Source organism: Perca fluviatilis, chromosome 22, assembly GCF_010015445.1.
Source record: "Perca fluviatilis chromosome 22, GENO_Pfluv_1.0, whole genome shotgun sequence".
NCBI lineage: Eukaryota > Metazoa > Chordata > Actinopteri > Perciformes > Percidae > Perca > Perca fluviatilis.
The window spans coordinates 17,178,301-17,201,418 of NC_053133.1; the positions used below are offsets into that span (position 1 = coordinate 17,178,301).

The following is a 23,118-nucleotide window of genomic DNA, read 5'->3' on the forward strand; positions in this document are numbered from 1 at the left end:
GCTGAGTAAGATTCTCTACAGGAGGCATCCTCTTGGCCCCGTCACCAGCATGTGGGCACCGACTAGAGCTGAAAAGGCGAGACAAGAGATTAAGGAGGCAAGCTTTGTCTGTGCACCCTCCCTGCCTCAAACACAACAACCTCTCCATACACCCTACCCCCAACCCCCCACCCCGCGCATACACTCCGCTCCCATTTTTTCTTATTACCGTAAGCACGAAGGGGGAAAAAAGGACAAAATAGTACTTACTAATGGACTAAAAATGTCCCCAAATCCCTACCCTTTCACTTCCCAACAGCCAGAAAAACCACTCAACAAATCTGTTCTCAGTCTCACCGTTGAGGACTACATTTAGTCAATCAAACATTGCTCTATAAGGAATGGATTTCGGGACATCTTGTGAGACTGGGTGAAATGTGAGTTAATGGGAAGAGAGTCGGTGGTTGAGTGAAGAAGCCAGGCAGAGTAGGTAGTTAAAGAGCAGAACAGTGCCTTAGGGGTACTCAGTGTATCCGGACTCACACTGGGAAAAGTGTATTTATCAACTTAATAGCAGGTGTCTGATTGAACATGACTATGATTACAGTAAGTTGTTCCTTCTCTTGGCTCCTCTCCTCCTCTTCCTCCTACTCATCATACTCCCCCTCGCCGCTCCCTCCTGTTTTCCACCTCGCCATCCTCCACCTTCTTTTCAAAGCTACAGGAAGATGGTATGGTGGGTATTATCATTGTCAACACTGACTGATTTAATTATATTATAGCAGCATAATATATTAAAAGGCACAGATCATTTGTAATTCAGTTTACGAGGCATGTCGACAACCTGTAAGTGCAGCAGTGTTCTCTGAACTTTCTCACTGCTGATGTCTTTTCCTGTGTTTTTAATGATAATTTATACTATTTGCTTCATCGCACAGACTTAAATCTGAGGACAAACAATTCAAGTAAACCAGATCTGGAGAAAAAGCTGAAATATCAGAAGCAGAAATGGTATTCTGAGAGAGAATAAACAGGAAGAGGAAGCTGACTTGTGGAAGATGTGGAGCGGGAGCCATTTAGCTGATAAGGCAGGGAAGGCCCTTCAGGTGTCTCCTGCTCCACTGCTGTGTAAATGAGCTCCAATTAAACAGGCGGCCCCTAGCTCCGGGTCTCCCTGCAGCCCTCCCCAGCCTCCTCCATCCCCTCAGCCCCTTGCTGCTCGCCGTAAGGCCCAACCCACCCCATGGCTCCTGCAGCTGCTCACTCACTCCCACTCTCTGTTTTTCACTCACACTGCGTGACCCAAAGGCCTGCTTAACTTGTGTGTGTGCACAGTTGTCTGTTGATGTGTGTGCTTCTCTATGTATGTCTGTGTATTTCTTAGCCCTGCAGCATTTCATCTTATTGTCAACTCTCGATAAGTGACAGCATGGTGGAAATGCTGCATCCCAGTGTCTGGTTGATTTGTGTATATTGCAGTAATTGCTCTGAAACTGGAAACTTCTTCTCGCTGTTGAAATTCAAACATGAAAATGATAAAAAATTAGGTTTTACTCGACACTGAACCGAACTTTCTTTTCCCTAGACCTTTTAACCTGTATGTTCCCAACAGTTTGAAGTGTCTCCACACACTGACCAAACACAACATTAACAGTTTGCAAACATTGTCTGATTCCTCAGAAGGCCTTTGCTACGCAGCAACGGGGGTCTGAGAACAGCGGGTGATTTGGCCAATTAGATGAGGCGGTGATTTAGGTGGCCAGATTGGGAGAGTCACTGTTGGCTGCTGGCCAGGACACTGGGGTTGCCACTCCTGAACCTCGAGAAGCCATGCCATGAGTTCCTAAATGACCACAGCGAGGGGAGAGGAGGGAATGAACATTTGATGACAAGTACTACATTATCGTTTGCTAAATATGAGCTTCTTGGTCACAATAAAACCTAAGGCGGATCAACATTCGATTACTTACATTATAGAATAATATGTTGATTATTTTGACAATAAAATGTCCAAATATAGTGAAAAATGTCCAACGCAATTTTCAGAGCACAAGGTGACAACAGTGAACTGATAAACAAAACTGTTAGTGTCAACCTATAAAATAATCATTTCAGCACTATACTGTACATTTTGTAAAAAGATTTGCCATAGTCATTGAAATCCGCTCTGAGTTTTTGTCTGAAAAGTGCCATTGTTTGCGATGGATGGGTCAGAGCTACAAGTCAGACTGTAGCTTATGTGTAACAGATCGCTCCCTACCTCCTGCCGCACGAGGAAAGCACAATTACCTGTTCTTGTCGCGGTATACAGGCCCTGTCAGCAGCACCTCGTGCATAATACATACCTGACATTCTGCTAACGTTACCTGCCACATGTAACCAGTCACACTGTAAAAGGTGTTTGTCTGCTCCCCGCCACTCCAAATGCTAGATATTTAAAATTAATGGCTGTGATTAAGATACTTTAAAACCCGCAAATGGTATATTTAAATATTAAGTCACATGTAATTAAGCAGGGAGAAATAGTCATTCCCGTTGTTAGGGCAATTATAACAATTTCCATCAAGGGATTTCCCAGCTTGACTTTTGTTCTGAGCAATAGTGATTAATGTTATGGTTAATTGAAGTCATTTTCCAAAACTTGGGTTATTTCTTATTCTCTGGCCTTATAAAAAGGATGCTGGACAGACCGGCCTGGTGTTGAGTCTTAACGACATGCCGTTCTCCTCTGTGGTTCCTTCCTGTGAGCATATTTAACTGTGCGTAGGGGGGTCGTCCCCAGGTGGCTGAGGAGGTCAGTCTCCCCTGTGGGAGCGGTGAATCAGTGGACAGTTGGAGATAAGGGCTCAGTGGGGAAACACCACTCGGGTTAGCAGCCATTTCCTTAAATCACTCAGAAAAAAACATTGATGATGCGATGCCCCGCCTTGTTGTGTGATAACAGCCTTGTTATAAAACACCATGTAATGTTCTTCTCCTCATCAGACAATCCCATTATAACTATCCGTAATTAAGCTAAATTACCACTTGATAGTATAATGGTTATAATACCTAAAGAGACGCCCTAGAATCAAAACTAGGTTTTGCTTATTGTGACGTCACTTGGATGTTTCGAGGCTCACTGTTCAGAATGATGTATGTGCACAGTTTAATCTGCTGATGGGGGGGGGTTTCTCATCTTTATAACTTTGTAACATCACTACTGGTTTGGAAGCCAATCATGGTCCATACAGTATGCAACTTAAGGAACACGCCGACTTATTTAGACTTTAGCTTATTCACTGTATCCCCCAGAGTTAGATAAGTCCATACATACCCTTCTCATCTCCGTGCGTGTTGTAACTCTGATGCCCACACCGCTTCGCTTAGCCCAGATCCTGGAGGTAACCGGCTCCAACTAGCCTACTGCTCCCATTAAGTGAAAAAAATAACGCCAACATTTTCCTATTTACATGTTGTGATTTGTATAGTCACAGCGTGTATAAATTACACGCACAGAGATGAGAAGGGCATGTATGGACTAACTCTGGGGGATACGGTGAATAAGCTAAAGTCCCAATAAGTCGGCGTGTTCCTTTAAAGCCTCCAGGTCACATACACTGAGAATGGAAGTGAAGTAGGAAACATCTTGTGTCTCAGTTAAACTTTGAAACTGACAATATTTGCATATTTTTCAATGAGAGAAGAGTAAATGTCTTTTAAGAATTTTAATAAATGTTTACCTTGAATAAAACAGACTCAAATTACAAATACAAGCAGAGTATCTTTATATGCCCTTAAAAAAACATCAAGAGGGGCGCCTGGGTAGCTCACCTGGTAGAGCGCGCGCCCATATAAAGAGGCTTAATCCTCGACGCAGCAGCTGCGGGTTCAACTCCAACCTGCAGCCCTTTGCTGCATGTCATTCCCACTCTCTCTCCCCTTTCAAGTCTAAGCTGTCCTGTCGGAATTTATGGCCTAAAATGCCCAAAAAATAATCTTTAAAAAAAAATATGTCCAGGATTGCATCAGCCCATATAGTTCCATCATCAGAACACGTTGACAAGAAAATCCCACTGTTGTATTTCACAAGAAGTTTGCCCACTGCCTCATGTGGTACTAATAACTGCCAGCGCTGAGATTAAGTTTTAATGAGGATGTGGTTGAGTAAATCATATAATATGAAGCAAAAGTAACCAAGGCTGACATTGTCAGTCAAACTGACAAACCGTTAGATTGGATTTCTTATCTGTTTATGCAACAACTTCTTTATTGTTTGTCATTTGCCACAATTGGCATTTCATTACTCTAAATCTGTTTGCATGATGATGTGATGATGTGACTCCATATCAGCTAATTGCTCTTGTACAGAAAGCGTGCCGTCAAATGGTGGCCCCTCTGTTACGATGCTCAAATCAAGACATAATTGTCCCCCAGCATTCACGCTAGACAGTACAACTCCATTTCAAAATCTGTCTTAGTGTAAGTAATACGCCTGCATACTGTCATGAGTGACACGGGCCTCTTCTCTGCGGCGCCATGACCCGTTTTAAAGATCAACGCCAGCCCATGAGCATGTACCCAGCAGTTGTCCTCCCTCTGAATGTTATTACAGAGGGAAGCAAGGTCAGATTGCAGAGATGATGATACATGGGAAGCACTTTTAAAATAAGAAGGTCCTCTTTTTTTTTTTTGCTGCTGCGTCGCATATTGACCTTGGCATTTCTGACAATAGCATCCATCACACACGTGAAACCTTTCCAACAGGCAACAGTGGTCTGCTGAGCAGCCAAGTGAATCAGATTAAGGAATAACACTCGTAGATGGATGCCTGACGTCAAAGCTGCAGAGGGATCAACCGCCCTGTTCCTCATGCATTCCACTTCCTCTGCACGCCCCCTGCACTGCCTGCCTGGGTTATGTTTCTCTGATTTTGACAGAAATGATTAACGGCTACAGGATCACTGTGTTATTGATCGATACTTATGGCGGTAATTAATTCAGTGGAGCATTGAGAGGTTGTCGATTGAATCATCTGCCGACCACGGTCCATCAGTTTAGAAAAAGTACAGGTTCTGTGAGAGTAAAAACTAAGTATATTACTCAAGTATAATTCAATCACTACCTCTATACCATGTTTTTTGTTAAACATAATTTTTATTGCAAGTTATTACAATTTACTGTAATATAAAAAAGCATGCCTTATAATAAAGTAAAACTCTTCATGGGCTTTCCAGCTAATCACTGCAGGACGTCCCTTATAGGCCTAATGAAACACCCGTTCACTGCACAAACCTTGTTTTCGAGTATCTTGTATGTCTGGTTTCAGTTTTCAAGAACCATTAATGGTCGCATTATTGTAAATATAAAAAAGGATCTCAAAAGGTTGGTTGCTGTGGGGTTTGAAAGCAGGCAGAATTTCATTTCAGTGGTGTGCCAGTTGAGACACAGCATATTCTGCAGCACCTGTATACTGTATAAGAGCAATGATGACAGTGGACTTAGAGAATATCTTAAAGAATGACTCACTTTATGCTTTTATATCAATTAGGAACACTATCTGTTTTTTTTTTCTGAGACTCAATAAAATGAGGCCACGAATAAAAAAACAAACAGTTTCGGATTTAATGAGTATTTGTTTAAAGAGAAACTATTACATTTTTTACTAGCAACATTGTTGTTCTTAGCAACAGTCAGCATTCCCTCAGATGCTTTCGTGAAACAATTTTGACTGATTATATAACAAACGAGAAAAACATTCAGTTAATGCTCGAGTTTCAGAGAGAAATGCAGACTACAACACCGCCAAAGCTTTGTGCAGGGTGCCAGCATGGAAAAAGACATTAACACAATGCACGTGTGGATGTGTGTGTGCATGTGTGTGTTTTAGAGACGGGCTGCACTGAAGTACTCAGCTGGGAGCATCCAGTCACTGACCCCTGTCTTTCCAACTGTGTGGAGAGAACTCTTCAGTGTGCATGCGTGTGTGTGTGTGTGTGTGTGTGTGTGTGTGTGTGTGTGTGTGTGTGTGTGTGTGTGTGTGTGTGTGTGTGCAGGGCAGAAGGAGAGAGACAAAGAGAGAGTGAGGTAGAAGTACAGCACAAAGAACAGAGGAGCATTGTGCGGTGCTGAGGCTCCTCAGGTCCGCTCCGAGCATGTCATCCACATGCTGCAGCTCACGTAGCACAGCCTGAAGAGGAGTCCTGAACCACACTGGCCTTTGCACTTCGCACTGACACCGACTCACACAGGGCAAGGTTTGCTGCCTCGCTGTATCTGTCTGGTCAAGCCAGTTTCAACACACTTCCTAAGCTGTGAAGGAACAGCACACTCACTGTACGCATGCAGTTGTGTCTCATTTAACATCCAATACTGGGCACACTCTCCTCAGAAAGTTTGCCTTCACAAGCATCTTTTTCAGCACAGATTTGGAAAAATCAAATTAGCCTATATTAATTTCAATTTGGAACTGATAATGCGTCCTATGTCCTAAGAAGGTTTTCTAAAATTTTGAAAATCAATTGTAGTAAAATGTAAATAAAAACTGTTTTCAAACTATACTGTACAGTTAATTACACATTTTCAAAATAATGTACTCTCTCTTTTGATTTTCAAATCGTAAAGCATTTGCAGATGCAAACTTTAGAATGGATTTCAAATGTTATTAATTAGAACATGTCCAAGCATCTGTAATCCTTGGCATGTAACATTTTTTTATTTTTTTATTTATCTAGACAATAATTTAGACATGATTTAAACCCTAATTAAATATTTAGATATTCTATTCTACTAGAATATATATACATACATACACACAAAAAAAGAAAGAAAGCAGTGAATTGGTGGAAAGTAAAAAATAAATCTAAAATAATTTTAATCTGCTAAATTACATAACTGCATATCACGGAAAATCTTTGTCCATACTGTAAGGCCATGTGCCAGTGCAACTAAGTTTATAGTTTCAGGGCAAGGGTCACTGCCATTTAAAATTCAATAAAGTTTCTGCACTAACAAACATTTGTCATAAATCTACAAGGGTTTTGGAAATAAATGTGAAAATAAAAACGTTATTTAAAGTGCAATTTCTTCCCTCCTCTGCTGTTACAACCAACATTTGAAAATAAAAACATCTCCTATTTTTCCTTTTATCAGACTCAGCGTGATGGTGTTTTCCACAATCAAGTTTTACGGTGTGCCAGCAGGACACCATGTCCACAGAGACTCTGCGGAGAAAGAGGTGAATACCAGGTGCTGCGAGCCATCTCATGCTATTACCACCAGACTGGCATGGCTTTCTGTCCCATTTTACCTTGCATACACCATCCCCCAACCCGCAAGACAACAGGATGGCACCACAACAGCTGCATGTTCTGCAGCTTTGTCCATTTACAGCATATTTCGTAGTCTTCATGGATTTTTTTCTCCTTGTTACTTTTGTGAAATGGAGACCACCGTGTAGCACAAAACACGGAGGACTCATTTTGTTTAGGCAACTTGCAAGCATAGAAGCACAAAACTAAAATGGAGAGGGTGATTTCATTTTTTTGGAGGGGGAAAAGAAGGCAGTTAGTGTAGGGTTGCAATGCACCGAACGACATTCTCCTCAAACACGGACTTGGAGCACCCTCTACCCATCACAAGTCAAAATGCAGCCCTACTCCAGAGTCCTCCCATTACTACGTCTGCAATTGTCTGGGAGCCAGGCCTTGAATCCTGCTCTCCACAATTTTAACAGAAACCATAAGAGGGTAGGCTTCTTTAAAGGCTTTATCAACTGTGACCAACCGCCGTCAGCAGTAACCCGTGTTATACAGGCCGCTGTTATGACACCCTCAAAGGGCTGCCCCTGAGGAGCCAGGCGACAGGGAGGGGGGTACAAGGGGAACAGGGCCTCAGAAGTTTCCCACCTTCCCTTGAACCACAGCCGCAGACCCTCGGCAGGAGGTGGACAGGGCCAGCTTTGAAAAATAACACCTTTGTGATCCCCAGTGTTTGGGGATGGATCGTGGTCTGCAGATGGCTCCGGATACTCTCTGTATGGATGGATGGGATAGAGAAAGAGAGAAGACTAAGCTCTTTTTCATCAAAGTTTCCAATTAATATGATTTCTAAGTATCATCTTTATATTTAAGTTATTTTATCATTCTATTCTAACAATGCAGTTTAAGCTTTGTGCATGTAGAGACTGAAAAACGATTGTATGCTTCAACAGAGGGTTAAAACGGACAATAAATGCTCAATAATTCTGACAACACGTGCAAGTACAATACTTAAACATTTGCAAACAAAGATGCTCAACAGTAAGCTGTTTTACAATAGTGCCTCCTCTAACACAGTCACGATGATGAATATGGGCCGCAATTAAGTCATACAGAAAAGCCGCCATCATTCTGAAAGTTCACACGTGTCCTGCATGTGGCTAGCTAATGGGCGTAAGTGCAAAACTCAGAAGCAGACGTAGGAACGGAGAGCCAACAGAGTTTTGTACAGGGGGGAATAAATTATTACTGGCCCGGCAATGGTGACAGCGTTTTTCCCCTCAGTCTGGGGGAAGAAAATAGTGCACTGAACTTCTAATCCTGGATTCTGAAATCATTTTTAGCTGCAGTTGACAGTCAGTAACTGGCACTTGACAGCGAGCTCACGAAGGGCTGCTGACACTTTCCTGCGGCTCAGCAGGTTCCTTGAATGGTCCAGTCCACTGTAAAGGTGATCGGCTGTTGTGCTGTTTTTCTTTCCCTCCTCTTGGCTCTCACTATGAAATAGAGCCGGTTTGATCTCTTTCCCACCTCATTTACATCTTTCTCTCTTCTTGTTCGGTTACTAGCATCATGGAAAGATAAAATAATTCAAATGTCACAGTATGAACATCCTCTTTTAAGCGACCAGTTAAGGGCCAATAATACATTACAGTGACAGAAATGATGGATTTCATTCAAGCTAAATAAATAGCCAGACTTATTTTGGTAATATGACAAGTCTTCTTTTAAACCTTTTTCAGATGCCTTGAAAGATTTTCTACCCACAAAGTTAATGTGATGATTGTGTTACAGTATTCATATAACAACTCTGTTTACAAAGTCAGCGTGAGTGCCAGTCTGGAAGCTCAGTGCAGAAGACAGTGCCTCGTGAAGGCTTGTGTTGCCTCCAAACAGCTGTGGTGCCTCTTTTGTGTTATTTGGAGGGCCTGTTGCCCCTACTCTATTCAGGGCTTTCACACCAGTCTCACTCACTTCTCACTCCCTGGGTTCCTCCTCACAGGTCATAAATTAGGCAGAGGGAGGGGAGGCTTGAGATCAGAGAAAAAAGATCAGTCAGGACCTCATTTCAGTTCGTTTTTATCACACATTCTGTGATATAACAGCCCTGAAAGAGCCAAAGTTTCATACGCAGCAGTAAGAAGTGAACGTGCTACTCGGAGGGCAATTCTCTGATGTAAAAACACGTCTGTGGATTAAGTTAAGACAGAGCATTTTGGGGTTTATCCACTTGGGGCCACACTGCTGTTGACACTATATGTTATTTTAATGAGTGTTGCGGCGTAGTGGTTAATGTGGCCACAGCTCATGGCTCAGAGGTGCTGCTAGGCTGTACGTGTGTGTGTGTGTGTGTGTGTGTGTGTGTGTGTGTGTGTGTGTGTGTTGGGGGGGGTCACAATATGGTTATGGTGACAAGCACTGGGATAACTCATACCGCCTCTCCTGTCAAAACAAAGACTATACTTGAGTGAATGAGGCCAGCAGCGACACACTTTACGGTAACTGGAAAAAGCTTTCGGTGCCGCAGACTTTTATTCTACTTCAATGTGGGCTTCATTCTCATTTTCACTATTCAGATTGTTTTTAAAGCATCCTGATGGACATATTGTATTCAGTAAGGTCGCCATACTCAACCCAGCAGTGCATACTGTGACAATGACATAATGACATGAATAGGGAAAATATTGCACAGTTCAGTGGTTTGTATTGCGTGCCATTATCCCTTTGTGAAACAGAAAGATCAAAATTATGAAATATCATGCGACACATGTGGGATCTATTCAGCGGTATCACAAAACTCCCATTGAAAAACGGTTAAATGGCTTTGCATGAGGCTGTGTACAGAACCATATGGACTCCTCCACATCTCCTCATTTCATACATGTTTCTTTTGACATCAATAATGCCTCGGTATCCAGTGGCGTTTGGAACGCATCCAAAACAATTATAAAGTTGCCGTGGAAACTGAGGTCCTGTGCCAGGGTGAGACATACTGTCTCTGCTCAGATAACCGCATGGAAAGTCACAGCAAACAAAGCACTTGACAGGGGTGCAGAAATGGGAGAAATGAAAGCAGGGAGGGAGGGAGGTAAGGGATGGGCAGAGGTGAAGAGACAGAAACGGAATAACAAAAGCAGTGAATGTGGCAAATTTGGACATCCACAGATGATGAAAACATGCACAACAGATTTTCATTTTTGTGTGTGTGGGGGGTGTGAATTACAGACATTGTATTAAACCCTTGTCATGTGGAAATTTATAAGACTCTTTCTCCAAACATCACCAAAAAAAGTCTGATTTAGGCTGAGAATCAGTATTACGTTGAGGTTCAGTTAAGGGTTAAGTTTAGGTATGTGCATGTGCATGTTTGTGTGTACATGAATGAATATTATCATGGCAAACTAACACACAACCCCTCAGTGACACATGTAATTTTGTGTGCGGAACATTGGGACCGGTGTAATGTATTGTAACCTTATGCTAACCTAATGAACAAGGGGATGAAAGTGGTGTAATGGAGGCATTTTTACATTCATCTTTAGGCTCCTCATTATGCGCCGAATATGACAACCTCGTTAGGAGTGCACGAAAGATTACCTATGCGGGTAAAGAGCACCACCTTAACGCAAAAAAACCCCACAAACACACAGAAATATTGTAAAACAGGTAGGAATGTAGAGTGCACAGACTGTACAATTGGTGTCCACACAAACAACACACACACACACACACACACACACACACACACACACACACAACACACACACACACACACACACAGACACCCCTGGTGGGGGTAACTGGGCTCTTGGAGTCAGAAAGACAATCTGACTGGCTTTCAAAGACCCCTGACTGTCCGGTCTGTTTATTCAGATGGGAGCACAGAACACCACCATTTCAAAGTCATTGCATTACTTTGTTTTGATCTCACTGATGAAGAACATAAGTTTCAGGGTTCTGGTTGGGCAGTTGGGGTGACAAAAAGGGCCCTTGATGCTACCAACAGTTCAGCTTTATTTTGCATGTGATGCAGTGTGTTTGAAGCTTAATTAAATACATACCTAAAAAGTAAAAGTATAGCTATTGTAAATACAGCAGAAAACACACTACTTATTATATATGCAGTGTTTTCTAGGCTTTGTCAGGTAACATGAATCAATTAAAACGTGTTTTTAGTTGTCTGCGCCTGAAGTGTCAGCAGATCTGTGCGCGAGTCATCATTTGTTCTCATTAGTGTTTCTTGGAGAAATCAGTAGCGCTTGAGGAAATCAGGTAATTTGTATCCGCAAATAAGGATACTCGGGCCAACGTTGTGTCATTTGTAACAGGGTAGTAAGTGTATTTGTGTGTGTGTGTGTGTGTGTGTGTGTGTGTGTGTGTGTGTGTGTGTGTGTGTGTGTGTGTGTGTGTGTGTGTATCAGTGTGTGTCTATCTGGGACTATTTTGAACAATGAAAAGGCAATTTCTGCATTAGTCTTAGTAATGGCCATGAGGCTGAGGATCATTAGCTCAACAGTGCTCTCCAGTGGATACAAAGTATAATAACCAACACATAAAGTTCAAGTGTGCATCAGCTGTGTGTAAAGATGCTTCCCCTTAACATGTTGTTATGTTACCGCCTTCAGGTTTGTAAAAGTTTGAGTTACTTGAACTGTTATATATATAAAAAAAACATCAATGTCTTTAAGATATTATGTGATGCAGCGCAGGGTAAGATTGCAAATTATGTATTACATACTTTTATTTAATACATTGCTTCTTGTTTTTAACATAAAACATGCTCAGCTGCAAAATGTTTAAAAAATAAAAAGGTTATGGTGTTCTTAGGTAAGCCTGTGTTCCAGCTGGATTTGATTAGCCTATTTTCTCTCTATATTGCCATTAATGTTGGAGTCAGATCAGACTTGTGAGCCTGCAGCTAACTTTTAACTTCATGTCTCTATTGCTTGTGTGTGCAGCTGAGTGACATGGAGAACAGCTTTGTGGTTACATCTGTCAACAATCTTTCTCCCACTGCATTGTGACAACAGAACAATAGTGTCTCTCATAACATGCAATTGGCTAAAATACACAGTAGATGTAACACAATCACTGCTTGGTATCTGATAGTGTAAATATAAGCATAACAGAAGAGCATTGCTTTTCTTGAGTGTCTACACATATTCCCCATTTACATTATGAGAGTTTCCTGCACTGGTGAGCCATACAGTGGTTTAAGGCCGTTGAGTCACATCACCCTGGATACAAATATCTGATGGCCACTGCCCAACATATCCTTATGCAAACATACAATGCGTTAATGTTCAATGCTTGAAGATGGTAGAACTATAGCGAACTATATGTGAATTAGGAGAGGTTGAGAATGAATTACATTTTTTTTTTTTGTATTGTCCTTATTATGAGTTAAGAACACCCATCTTAAATTAAATGTCTGTTCTAAATCCTAAAATGTTCTGGTATACTGATGATGACCAAATGGAGTATAAGTTGGGGACTTTTGTTTTTAAAGGAAAAAAGACAAGAAGGTTTATTTGTATAATTTATGTTGCTATTTTGGTATCTGATCCCCTTTATAAGTAATGGTGTCTTGTAAGCCCGTTTGGGCTGGGCATACGGTTTATGTGCATGACACAATAATACAATTATTCATTCATACATGTTTTTGGGTAAAACATTTTAAAATGTAATTGTCTCATTTGAAGACCTCCTCCTTTCAGTCCAGTTGTCATTTCTCACCAGTCTTCAGTTCCAAACTCTACATCCCTTATTATATTTTTTATCTGACAAAGTCCAACATTATTGGATGGGGCAAAAATGCCTTACTGCAGACTCAAGAACACTCATAACCAAAGCAAATGTTCCTTAATGATCACCATATGGAGGTTATGTTGTCTTTTCTACAACTCCGCATAGTGTGTAGTGTGCACATGTATGTGAGTGAATGTCTGGATATGTGTGGTGGCTGGGCAGGTATAGGAGGTAGGGAACTGATCTTTAATTTGGATCCCATGTTATATAGTATTATACTGTATCCTTTAGTAATAAATAAAGAATGTCCCTTTATTTTCTATTTATGACTTTTTAAAGATACAAAAACAAATTCACAATAGTCATTAAGCAAAATAAGCCTACAACTATCTGAGATAAAAGGCTGTATATGATTTAATAAAAACATTGTTTTTGTAAAAAAAAAAAAAAAAAGATCACATGTGCTGACTGTGCACGCAATGTGAGATAATACTGTAATACATTTCCACTCTGCTGTTTGCTTGTGTTATTGGTGACATCTAGAGGATGGAAAAATAAAAATATGTTAATTTATCATCAGAACATGCCAAATAAAAGCTCTTTTAAGCTTCTAATCAGACATTTTAGAAGAAGAAAATTATATATTGCTGTAAAATGAACAAACTAATGCAATGTGTGCATGCTTTCTCTACAGTAGGTTGTTTAATCATGCAACAGGCAACTATTGATAGTCTGAGTCCAGTTCTATTATATTGTGATCTAGTTTATTCTACTCTGTTCTATTGAGCTGCCTTCTACACTCCCGGCATGTCATTGGCGCATGGAAATGGGAAGTACGATGACGTCGACCAATACGATTATAGGTTTATTCCACAGGCTTGGTTCCCCGAGTGGCCTGTTATTATTTTGAGTAGCAGGTGAAATATCGGTGAGTAATTCGGATTCCGAAAAAAACAGCTGCCTGTTGTATAGCTAATACAAACGGTGGCCTACAGGCTGTAATGGGAATATTGACGGAAGCTCGTCGCTTTTAACAACTCGCCGTCTCCTTTGAATGAAAAAGTAGGCATCAAACCTCGGCGTGGGCTCTCTTTACCAGCAGACGAAACCATAGGCTGTAAACATCACACGTTGAAAATAATCAGTCACAGAGATCTGCACTGGAATGCCCCACATCGTGGAGAGGAGCGGTGTAGCTTGTGTTGGCTTTTGGTCCGTTTTTTTTTTTTTTTTTTTACGTGTTAAACAAACTGAGTAAAAGGATTTATCATGGTGGGTGTCTTCCTGTCAGAAGCCCGTCACTTCCCGATACAACCAAGACTATCTGTGTCGCCCACCATGTCGGTCCGCAGCAGCACCCCCAGGCTGTGGACGAGCTGCTTCGCAACTTGTTTACACCTTAACAAGGGAATGAACTCTGTAGTGGGGAGGACAAGTGTGTGTGTGTGTGTGGGGGGGCTCCAGGCTGACCTGTTACCTTTTACAATACAGAAAAGTCATGTATATAGAAAGACACATATTAACCGCTTTGGCGATGTATCTACATTTGTTTAAGAGCGTTACCTAAATAAGCACAAGATGGCGCCATATCTCAGTTTTAACCATTCCATTTATCAACAGGTCTTCCTCCAGACTAACAAAAATGAATATGTATGCTGTGCCCAACCCGGAAATACCAGGCTGTCCCCCAGGATTAGAATACCTGACTCAGGTAAGAAATACAACAATATTTCGTTACATGTTAGTGTTAGTGCCACTTAGTCCAGTAGCCTAGTGCCTCCATGAAGTCTGTTCATTCATTAAGGGCTGAGGAAAGGAGCATCAGGTATCACTGACTCTACATACCCTAAATATTTAACATCCTCACAGCACACTGAGGATACATCACCAAATAGTCCAGTGACAGGGGGGGGTATAGGCTTCTTCAGTATAGTATGGGTATAGTGTCCCAAAGTTAATTTGTTTGTTAACATACAGTATGTTAAAAAAAAAAACATTAGATGGAACAACCATGTGTTTAATATGTGTTCAATATGTGTTCCAACTTGCAGAGAGAGAGAGAGAGAGAGGGGGCAAGGTTTATGATGTGACTAATTTTCTTCTAGTTTTGAATCTTTTTGAATAAAAAGGTTGATGAATAATAATAATACATTTGTAAAGCGCTTTCAAATCAAAGTGCTGTACAGAACATAGAAAATACAATTTAAAAACATTTCAAATAACTAAAACAAAAATAAACACACACTCGGACTCTCAGGAAAACAAAGAAATTAGGCCTCATACACAACAGTAAACAGATGGGTCTTTAGCTTTGCTTTAAAAGCCTCAACAGAACAAGCCTGCCTGATGTCCTGAGGTAAACTGTTCCACAATGTCGGTGCACGGAAAGAAAAAGCCCTTTCACCAATTGTCTTCTTTTTAACCTTTGGGACACTCAGAAGACCCGTCCCCTGAGAACACAGGGCTCGAACAGGCACATAGGGGTTCACTAGGTCTTTAAGATACAACGGTGCGCCGCCATTTAATATTTTATAGGTTAGTAGCAACACCTTAAATTCTGCTCTGGCATGAACAGGGAGCCAATGGAGAGAGGATAACACTGGTGCAATATGTTAATATCTGGAGGCTCCGGTCAGAACATGAGCTGCAGCATTCTGAACCACCTGCAGACAAAAGAACATTACAATAATCTAGCCTAGATGACACAAAGGCATGAATGAGGACCTCAGAGTCCTTAAACGAGAATATTGATCTGATCTTGGAGATGTTTCTGAGATGGAAAAAAGCAACTCTGGTCACCTCCTTTATATGTAAATCAAACGAGAGTGTCTGATCGAAAAGCACACCAAGATTCTTAACTTGGTCTCTGTGATTGATTACACAATCATCAAGAGACAAAGTAATGTGATCAAAAAGATGACCTAGTTTTGTCATCTTTTTTTTGTCAACAAGATGAATGATCATCTAATCATTTGTATGATTTTTTTTTTTTATGTTAAAGGTCACTTTGAATTATTCTAACTAATGATAATGTAGAAAAACAAAGATTTTAAATTCGGGATGGTCCACATTTCATTTTGGGACGGCATAGATTGTATTTCGGTACGGTTTCAGGAGGATGGTGAAACAAGTTAGGATAGAGCCCTCCCCTTCATCACACTAACTTGTTTTAAAACATATTTCACACCTTAAATGTGAAGGTACAGATATTATAATGCACTGATGCTATGAAAGACAGTGCCTTTTTCATGAAAGACATTTTGACATGTCACTGTAGGATTAGCACAGGTGTAAATAATTAAACATATGATGGCTGAATTCCATGAAGCCGCTTCAGTTTCAGGGCCCTGCTATTGTGCATGCTGACTCACTGTCAAGGCTCACTGGGATACTCAAATATAACAGAGCCATTGTTAATGTTGTAAATAACAGCTGTTCTTTTGTTACGGTTACAAGTCAAATTGTCTTGTGTAAAAAGGATCTTTTGTCAAGGGATTTTCCTACCAGCCCTCCCTTCTGCAGATCAAAAGCCTAGAAACTGTACTACAATTCCTCTGTTGGAGTATTTATACACAACCGTGGTGCTTGAGATGTGCATAACAATAGTCACAGAAATCAATATACAGGTCCACTTAAAAAAAAAAAAAAAAAAATGAACTGCTCCACTCCAACTTTTGTAGGCCATTGCCTTCAACTACACTTACTCCACTGAACTGCTGCATTTAACAAACAAAAATGCATCTGTTTGAATCCATTGTATGTGGTTATCTTGTTTTCTAGGTGGATCAGCTACTCATCAAACAGAAAGTTGAGCTTGTTGAAGGTAAAGCATGTAAAACATGCACTGACTTCTGAGAAATTATGTAATTTATGCTTGTAGTTATGTTAAGTACAGATGGGTTTTGCAGGATCTGTATAGCAATTACATCTTCATACGTATTGTTGGTCCATGCAGCCCTTGTTGGATTCGAAAGCAACAACAAGTATGAGGTCCGTAACAGCATGGGGCAGAATGTGTTCTACGCTGTCGAGGAGAACGACTGTCTGAGTCGACAGTGTTGTGGTCCCATGCGCTCCTTCACCATCCACGTACTTGACAATTTTGGGCAAGAGGTCATCACCGTTACCAGGCCACTTAAGTGCATGTCTTGCTGCTTCCCTTGTTGTCTACAAGAGGTGAGTGAAACCACTTGTAGACATGCTCACATTGTGTCCATGAAATGACAGTGTTTGAAGGTGGGTTTTGTTCACCCCATATGTTATTGTTTACATTCAATGTCGTCTAGTTTTCTTGCGAGGATATGACTACAAATCACACTCTGTTCTCCCACAATCCCTCACTCAGCTGGAGGTGCAGTCTCCCCCCGGTAACACAGTGGGGTACGTTATACAACAGTGGCACCCGTTCTCCCCCAAATTCATCATCGCGAACGAACACAATGAGCCTGTACTGAAGATCCATGGGCCCTTCTGTGGATGGAGCTGCCTACCAGATGTTGACTTTGAGGTGGGTTTGTCTAAACATAGAAATCCATTCAATTCATGAAAACATAACACGACACGGTAACATTCTGGCCCTCTGGACATTTTTTTTGTATGGGATCCTCCTCATGCTCTGGAGCAGGAAATATGTTTCCAATCAGAGCGGGCTGTAGCTTGGATGAAGCCATCGCAAAAGGGCATGCTCTTGTGTGGTACAGTGTGGCCATTGTCCCACGGCTCAGCTGGTTTTATTACATTGAGCGGTGAAGAGGATTTGGGTCAGGGACATAGACCTTTTACCAGACCCAGAGGAGGGGTAACTGAAGCATGATATTCCCATCACGGTTCCTCCCTTGCTGCTTTGAAGTCATTATTGGGATAGAAAATTCAAGTTACTGTGGCAGCGGGCAAAAAAATTTGATGGAATTATAAATTATTCCATGATCTCCCTCCAATAAAACCAAACAAGTTTAGGGATTGATCTTCATTCTAATGCAACACATGTCAGCATTCTGCCCTCTCTGTGACTCTTTCTGCAGATTTTGACAATGGATGAAGTCAGTAAGATTGGGAAAATCAGTAAGCAGTGGACAGGACTTCTTCGGGAAGCATTCACAGATTCAGACAACTTTGGTATCCAGTTCCCCATGGATCTGGATGTGAGAATCAAGGCTGTCATGATCGGTGCATGTTTTCTCATTGTAAGTAAAGCCTTTTTACTGAGTCTTTAGTTCTTAATCAACATCAAAAAAGATTCCTTGTGAAGTTGCATTTCTTTTGTAAAGATTCTCACGTAACAAAATAAACAGGACTATTGCCAAAATGTGGCTGTTAACAGATGCAGTAGCCTCAGAAGACCCAGCTTTCATGGTGAATGATGTCTTTTAGTTCACTGGTAGTCGGAGACTTAACATACCTACCACTTAAAAGGAACACGCCGATACATATCATTCTCATCTCCGTGCGTGTCGTAACTCTGTCTGACGCACCCACTGCTAGCCTCGCTTACCACAGATCCTGGAGGTAACCGGTTCCAACTAGCCTACTGCTCCCAATAAGTGACAAAATAACGCCAACATTTTCCTATTTACATGTTGTGATTTGTATAGTCATGGCGTGTACAAATAACGTCACATGAGACACAGCCATCTTCTAACCGTATACATACTGGGAACTATTCTCCACAGAAGGCGAAGCACTGCTACTTCTGCTACATGGGCGGAGTGATTTGCTCGCAGCACCTGAGAAGCCCCGTGGTGAGGACCAGAGAGTAACAACGGTGCTTTTCAGGTGTTGCGCTAATCACTCCGCCCAAGTAGCAGTGCTTCGCCTCCTCTGGAGAATAGTTCCTAGTTTATATACGGTTAGAAGATGGCTGTGTCTCATGTGACCTTGTTATTTGTACACGCTGTGATTATATAAATCATAACATGTAAATAGGAACATTTTGGCATTATTTTGTCACTTATTGGGAGCAGTTGGCTAGTTGGAGCCGGTTACCTCCAGGATCTGTGGTAAGCTAGGCTAGCGGTGGGGGTGTCAGACAGAGTTACGACACACACAGAGATGAGAAGGGTATGTCAATTTTATTTATAGTATCAAATAACAAGAGTTATCTTGAGACACTTTACAGATAGAGTAGGTCTAGACCACACTATAATTTACAATTTACAATGCCCCAACAATTCCAGTAATTCCCCCAAGAGCAAGCATTAGCAGTGGCTAATGTGACAGTGGCGAGGAAAAACTCCCATTTAGGAAGAAACCTCGGCAGACCCAGGCTCTTGGTAGGCGGTGTCTTGACGGTGCCGGTTGGGGATGTGATGAACAGTGGCAATAATAGTCACAGTAAAGATAATGGAACAGTGACTACGTAGTAGTTCATGTCATAGCAGGGCACTGCAGGGCGTTACAGAATGTAGCGTGGCACAGCAGAGCATGGGTGGACGTAGCAGGACGCAACCGGACGCTGCAGAGCGTAGCAGGGTGTAGCTGGACGACCGCGACAGCTGCAACCAAGATCTTGGTGCCGCCCTAATCCAAGGAAATATTCTGGGCGAAGAAAGAAACATAAGGACTCCGGGGAGTAAACTCCCCAGAGCTAGGTTAGTAACAATCAGTTCTGGTACAAGGATGCACACAAATGAGAGGAGAGAGAGGAGAGAGCAGCTCAGTTTGTCAAAGAAAGGAAGGAACTTCCCTGGCAGTCTAGAACTATAACAGCATAACCAAGAGAGACAGGGTAAGGAGAGGAGCCTGGTCAGGCTAGAACTCTCCCCAACCGGTTCGGGCTGTACCCTCTATGTATGGACTTATCTAACTCTGGGGGATACGGCGAATAAGCATGTTCCTCTAATGCCTTAGCCTACATTTTATGGGAAATGTGACCTGAAACCACCCCAATCACCACAAATGCAAAACAGCTTGTCAGAGCTACTTTTTGTAATAGCACAAGCCACATTTGTTAAAATGCTTCAATGCTAAAATCTCAGGATGTTTTTTACAGCTAATTTGGCAGTGACATACCAGTGAATAAATTCTACCCCTCGGCTATATTTGAAGTTCAATTAGGCATTCTGTGTCAATGTAATGCATTTTATTTGCCATTAACACTTTCTCCTTGGTGTTTTTCTGTACAGGATTTCATGTTCTTTGAGACTACTAACTAGGAGCCAAACAGGATATCCATGTAAGCATACAAACATTCCTGGAAGAACAAGGCCACAAAGCCACGATGCTCAGTCCCAAATGCCCTTACATAGAACAACCTTCAAACAGTTAGTTTAAAGGAAGTACCAAAAGGTACCTAAATGTTATACTTTTGCATGAAAAATTAAATAGGTTTGTTTTAGTCTTAGCTGCTCAGGTTGGTTGTTAAAACACGTTACTGGGCTGTGAGCACAGGGCAGTGTTTTTAGACAATGTTTCATTTGGGTTTACATTATGGTCGCTGAGCCCATCTGGGCCCAGAACCTTTAGCTACTCTAAAACAACTTGAATAGTAGGATAACATCCATATATGAATGAAAAAAAGGAACACCATTGCAGGCAAGTGCTGTTATACAGTTAATATAAAAAAAAAAGACTGGTGTCATTATCGTAGTATGCCCAGGTCAGCCAAATAGCACTTGTGTAATTTGGTCATATTAATAGTCATGTTACTTTATATGGAGCACTATGCTTGTAGCCATATTGTGTAAGAACTGAAGGACTCATGTAATATCATAGTTTATAGTTTAGATATTCAAAGCCCTTATTTATTGTTTTATATTTTGGTCTGTTACACATTTGTCAACATAGAGTAATGTGTGTGTGCACTGCTTTGTGCGTGTGTCTGTGTGCTATGAGTGTACTTGTGTGTGTGTGTGTGTGTTTTTAACTTAAACATTAACTATCATAGCATTGCAATACTATTTTCAATGCCATAATAATTATGCATAGTCAATTGTTGAGGTTGTTTATTTGGGAACGGAGAGGTTATGGCTTGATGTGTCCCAGTCTTGTCCACAAGAGGGAGCTAGCTTTTCATTTAAGGATAACCCAACACAGCCCAAATGGACAAACTGAATACCTCCTTATGCCATATGGTTTTTATTCAAATATTAGTGTCTAATCACAATGTAGATTTTTGGACAAACTCAGGTTGAAATGCATGCTACTGTTGGCTCCAGGAAATACACACCTGCACCTGATACTATACATATAAAGTTAATCACATTTAGTACATTGAATCATCTAAATATCCATATATTTTGAATACATTGTGTGGTTATCAACATGAATTTCGATCTTTCTAGATATTGCATTACACATGGTGTGACAGCTCTACATGTGTCAAAAATGCAAGAGTTAAGTAAAACCTTAATTTCGATCAAATGGCTATTGATACGGCTGTGCACCATGCTTCATTGTAAAATTCTAAATGTGATTTAATGAGTATGGTCATCAGTCTGATGTTGACTGGTATGAATCATTGTTGCAACGATATTATCTATGTGCTACATCAGCATTAAGGCCATTAAGAGCTATTTTGAAGCATCAGAATTAGGGCTGGGTATCAATGATTTCCTGAATGGATTCAATTCCGATTCACAAGGTCCCGATTCAATTACATTTCCAATTTGATTCCATGTCAATTAGGTTATGACAATTTTAGTTACAATACCAATTTTGCTTGGTTATGAAAGAGATTATCAGAGAACCTATGCTGTAAATTGTACAAACAAGAAGCAACCCTCAATTTTTTTTAATAATGCAGGTTAATGTTTACATTAAGAATTGACCCCCAAAAAGTATGTTTAAAGTACTTTTTACTTATACATCCATGGTGAAAAAAAGCATGTTAAAAGATTGATCTCTGGATTTTATTAATCACTATCGGATCACTGAAAGGAAGAAAATCGATTTTAATTGGAGAATCGATTATTTTAACCCAGCCCTAATCATGATAACATGTATGTCATCAGTGGTTCAGGAAAACTGGAAAAACATCCATCTTAAGTAATCTTCTAATAGATATTAAGTGGTAAAAGCTTTTAAGGCTTTAAAGTGGTCATATTATGCTTTTTGGCTTTTTCCCTTTCCTTTATTTTGTTATATATCTTTTTTGTGCACGTTATAGGTTTATAAAGTGAGAAAGCCCAAAGTCCACCCCAAAGGGACTTACCATCTCAATCAGAAAACACTGTTCACAAACTGCTCCACTGTAGTCCAGCCTTTACTTCCGTGACAAACGTGCGTCACTTCGTAACACGTTATAATGCTCGCCTAGCTGCTAGCGTGGCACGCCCTCATACTCTGCAACTGACAAGCTAGCAGTACTTACTGCGCATGTGCGACTCCCAACAAAGATGGTACAGAAGTGCGATGCCTCACTATGTAGCTAAAACAGAGAGCTCAACACACAGGGTGAAAAGAGGAGCTGCAGCAATGTGCAGTACAACAAAAATATGGTGTTTTCTGAAAATTAAACCACATAAACCTACTCTGGTACAACCTCTAAATACAATTATGAACCTGAAAATGAGCATAATATGAGCACTTTTATGTTTGTTAAAACGTATTATAAACTTTAAGTTGGAAGAGCTAATCTAGACTTATTTTATGTCAACAGTGTTTGAGTCTACCTTTAATATATTGATACTTGTTTGTTGTAACTACCATAAGTGGATTAATCTCACCTTTTATCAGCAGTATTTTTCAAAACTTGATATTAGGACTAAATATATGTACTAAAGATAGATGTTTTTTCAGTCTATTCTGTTTTCATGGTTTAAGTTGAGATACTACGTTATTTAAATACATTTTAATTACATTCTCACCATTAAGATTACCCTGATGATTTGGTATGTCTTGTTTGGTTGAATGGATTAATAGTATAAGATGCTGGTGCCTCTTTGATTGTAGTTAAAAGCCAAAACTTTAAGTCAGAATGTTATACAAAGGGAGTTTAGCTATTCCCAGTCAGTTATATATACAACAAACAGTACTTATTCTTCTACTTTTGCACTAATACTGTGAACTAATTTAAATCATGCAATCAATGCAAACTAACTCTGTGAGCTAAGCTTAAATTGTGCAAATAGTCCATGGAAAAACTTCAATAAAAAATAAAATAAACAAATGTTGATGTGTGCGGTTCTTTTGTTTCTTCAATTGCCAAGTTCATTTG

At 40.7% G+C, this 23,118-nt stretch overlaps 1 protein-coding gene and 1 long non-coding RNA gene across 4 annotated transcripts in view; one reads left to right on the forward strand and one right to left on the reverse strand.

Moving 5' to 3' along the window:
• Positions 1-23,118, reverse strand: part of LOC120551964 — a 283,006-nt gene that overhangs the window by 63,071 nt on the left and 196,817 nt on the right. The window lies entirely within an intron of this gene.
• Positions 13,802-22,099, forward strand: si:ch73-206p6.1 (phospholipid scramblase 1). Of its 2 annotated transcripts, none has more exons than XM_039789564.1 (7): positions 13,802-13,893; positions 14,586-14,676; positions 16,746-16,788; positions 16,921-17,141; positions 17,311-17,472; positions 17,987-18,148; positions 20,087-22,099. In XM_039789564.1, the coding sequence occupies exons 2-7, from the start codon at positions 14,608-14,610 to the stop codon at positions 20,114-20,116; spliced, it is 687 nt and encodes a 228-aa protein (XP_039645498.1). In that variant the 5' UTR covers positions 13,802-13,893; positions 14,586-14,607; the 3' UTR covers positions 20,117-22,099. The 2 variants fall into 2 exon arrangements, with proteins under 2 accessions (XP_039645498.1, XP_039645497.1); XM_039789563.1 differs by lacking the exon at positions 13,802-13,893 and adding an exon at positions 13,926-14,027.